At 52.1% G+C, this 3045-nt stretch overlaps 1 protein-coding gene across 1 annotated transcript; it reads right to left on the reverse strand.

Moving 5' to 3' along the window:
• Nucleotides 1-403: 403 nt before the first annotated feature.
• LOC125525025 (auxin-responsive protein SAUR71-like) lies at nt 404-1053 on the reverse strand. The gene has a single exon (XM_048690051.1). It carries the CDS (start codon nt 948-950, stop codon nt 669-671), a length of 282 nt encoding a protein of 93 aa, XP_048546008.1. The 5' UTR covers nt 951-1053; the 3' UTR covers nt 404-668.
• Between the last annotated feature and the right edge of the window lie 1992 nt (nt 1054-3045).

Below are 3045 nucleotides of genomic sequence, written 5' to 3' on the forward strand. Positions count from 1 at the left end.
TTCATGGCGAAGAAGTAAATAAATATCAATCAATCTCTTATATTTGGCAACTCAATAAAGCGGATTAATCATTCGCATATATTTATTTCATAAGTTTAAGAAATGGCTGGAAAATCTATACTTTACAACCAAAACATAATCTTATTTTGTCTATTTGCTTTGCATCAAGATTTGTCTTCTTATTTTGTTAAAAAAAACTGACCTCCATGGCGACACACGGGCACATATCTCTAGTATATTAAAAAGGTGGGGTGGGGGGGTTATATCTCAGTCTGTGCATCATGGGAAGTAAAGATGCGTCCACTAAATAATTTCTCACTCGCTGAAAAAAGCCCAAAAATGTACCAATACTATTTTTGAAAGGAAAATTTACCAGGATTAGAAAGGACAAATGTATGCCGAATAATCAATTGTTTCACTTGTTATTTTTGACAGGAGGTCTAACCATAAATTACAATGCGCATTATAAAAGCGCACAATACATATGGCAACCTTCTCATATCATTCCCCAGCCTTAGAAATCAAAATGGAAAGAGAAGAAAAGATGGGCAGGAGAGTCAACTAGTCGACAGCGCCAGAGAATCGCTCCTCAAGTATACCCAGAAAGTCAATCGATCGATAAGGTTCGATCTGCTTGATTGATCAGCTAGAGAATTAATTACTAATCACTAGTTCTTGGAGGCGGTGGCGGTGGTGAGCGCCTGTCTGAACTGGTTGACGGCGCAGGGGACGCGGAGGATGCCCTCCTGCTTGTACCCGAACTCCTGCGCCGCCATCTCCGGCAGGGCCGCCAGCGACGGGTGCCGCAGCGCCTCAACCCGCACCACGAACCGCTCGCAATCATCGTCGCCGTCGCCCACCACCAGCACCGGCACACACCCGCGCGGCACGCCGCCGCTGCCGTCGCTCACCCGGTCCCAGAAGCTCAGCCGCCTGATCAGCTCCCTCATCGTCGGTTGATCACCGACGAACGAACTGATCACGTAGGAGATAGTGTAGGTATATAGCTAGCTGCTAGCTAGATCTTAGGTCTTGATCGATGTGAATGCATATGTGCCGTGTTTGTGATTCTTGGCGTTGGCTTGGGGCTCTCCTTTTATAGCCAACGGAATGTTTGATTGGATCATGAGTACCCGAGCGTGTGGTGAGAGAGAGAGATAGCGGGTAGAGAGAGGAATGGAAGGTTTACTGTTCTGTGGTGGCGTTTGCAGTCGTGGTTAGGGCATCTCCAGCCGCGCCCCCAACAAGGCCCTCCAGGCCACTTTTTCGGCGCCGGCGCCGAAAAAACGGCCCAGTCGCACCCCCAGGACGCCGAAAATCGCCGGTTCGGACCTTTTTTCCGCCCGGCGGTCACAGGCCGAACCCGGCGCGCTGGGGAGCAGTTGGGGTCTCCGGCGCTAGGGAAAAGCACGCTTGGCCCACACCGACAGAGGAAAAGTCAAGGTTTTCTTCCCTTGACTCGCCTTGCACCCCCCGCGCCCTCGGCCACCACTAGCTATATCCCGGCGACGGCCGCCGCCCTACTCCGCTAGATAGCCATTCCCCGCCGGAAAATAGCAGCGCTTCGCCGCGGCAGCCCCTCCCACAGCAGCTGGGCGTTTCCGGCCGCGGAGGCGCGGTTTAACGGCGGGTACACGCCCACCGAACGCAAGGTGTTCAGCGTTTTGCCTGCCTCGGCGATGGACTCGGATGAGGAGGAAGAGCTCGCCGCGCTGCTGGAGAAGGAAGCCGCGGCCGACGTCCAGGAAGAAGAGCATCTCATGGTGCTCGCCGCCCTCGCCCAGCTGCTGGCGAGCAATGAAAAGCCGCGGCGAGGTGGCTCGGCGCCGGAGCGGGTGAAAACAAAGAACCGGCAACGTCTCCAAGGCTACTGCATGCTCTACTCCGACTACTTCGCCGATGCTCCACTTCATGGCGAGAGAACATTTCGGCGCCGTTATCGGATTAGCCGAAAGCTCTTCCTCAGGATTGTGAATTCCATCCAGGAGTTCGACAACTACTTCAAGTGCAAGATGGATTACACTGGCACTCTTGGATTCACCTCCATCCAGAAGTGCACGACAGCGATGAGGATGCTTGCATATGGAGCTCCCAGTGATTCACTCGACGACTATGGGCGCATGGCCGAGTCCACCAGCATAGAGTGTTTCTACAAGTTCTGTCGGGCAGTGGTGGCAGTGTTTGGGCCACAATACTTGAGAACATCCAATGCGGAAGACACTGCTCGGATCCTAGCCCAGAATGCAGCAAGAGGATTTCCTGGGACGCTTGGAAGCATCGACTGCATGCATTGGAAATGGAAGAATTGCCCATTTGGTTGGCAGGGGATGTACAAAGGCGCCAAAGGCGGTTGCAGTGTGGTACTTGAGGCGGTAGCCACACAGGACCTCTGGATTTGGCACTCCTTCTTTGGTATGCCAGGAACACACAATGACATCAAGGTGCTACAGTGCTCTCCTGTTTTTGCCAAGCTCGTTGAGGGCCATTCTCCTCCGGTGAACTTTGAGATCAATGGGTACCAATACAACAAGGGGTACTATCTAGCTGACGGCATCTACCCGAGATGGTCGACATTTGTGAAGACGATCTCAAACCCTGTGGCGGGAGTCAAGAACGCCTGGTTTGCGGAGCTTCAGGAGGCTTGCAGGAAGGATGTCGAGCGGGCATTTGGTGTGCTCCGATCTCGATTTGCTGTTGTTCGGTACCCCGCTCAGACCTGGTCCAAAGATCAAATGTGGGAGATTATGGCTTGCTGTGTCATCTTGCACAACATGATCATCGAGAGCGAGCAAGAAGACCCAGTGTTTGACACTGAACCATACTACAGGCAGGGTCCTCTAACCGAAGTTGATCACCAGCTACCGGCAACTTGGACTGCCTATCTCAGTATGCGTCAGGAGATCCGAGACCCACAGGTGCATCATCAACTGCAGAAAGATCTGATTGAGCACCTATGGAGGCTCAAGGGGGACGTCGTGTGATGAAATACGAGTTTTTATTTGTTGAACTATATAATTTGTATTGAACTATTTGTTGTTGTACTAT

This window comes from Triticum urartu, chromosome 7 (genome assembly GCF_003073215.2).
Source record: "Triticum urartu cultivar G1812 chromosome 7, Tu2.1, whole genome shotgun sequence".
NCBI classification, from domain to species: domain Eukaryota; kingdom Viridiplantae; phylum Streptophyta; class Magnoliopsida; order Poales; family Poaceae; genus Triticum; species Triticum urartu.

Excerpts from the sequence above, each read along its gene's own strand:
- LOC125525025 (XM_048690051.1), bottom strand. The coding sequence starts at position 950 with ATGAGGGAGCTGATCAGGCGGCTGAGCTTCTGGGACCGGGTGAGCGAC.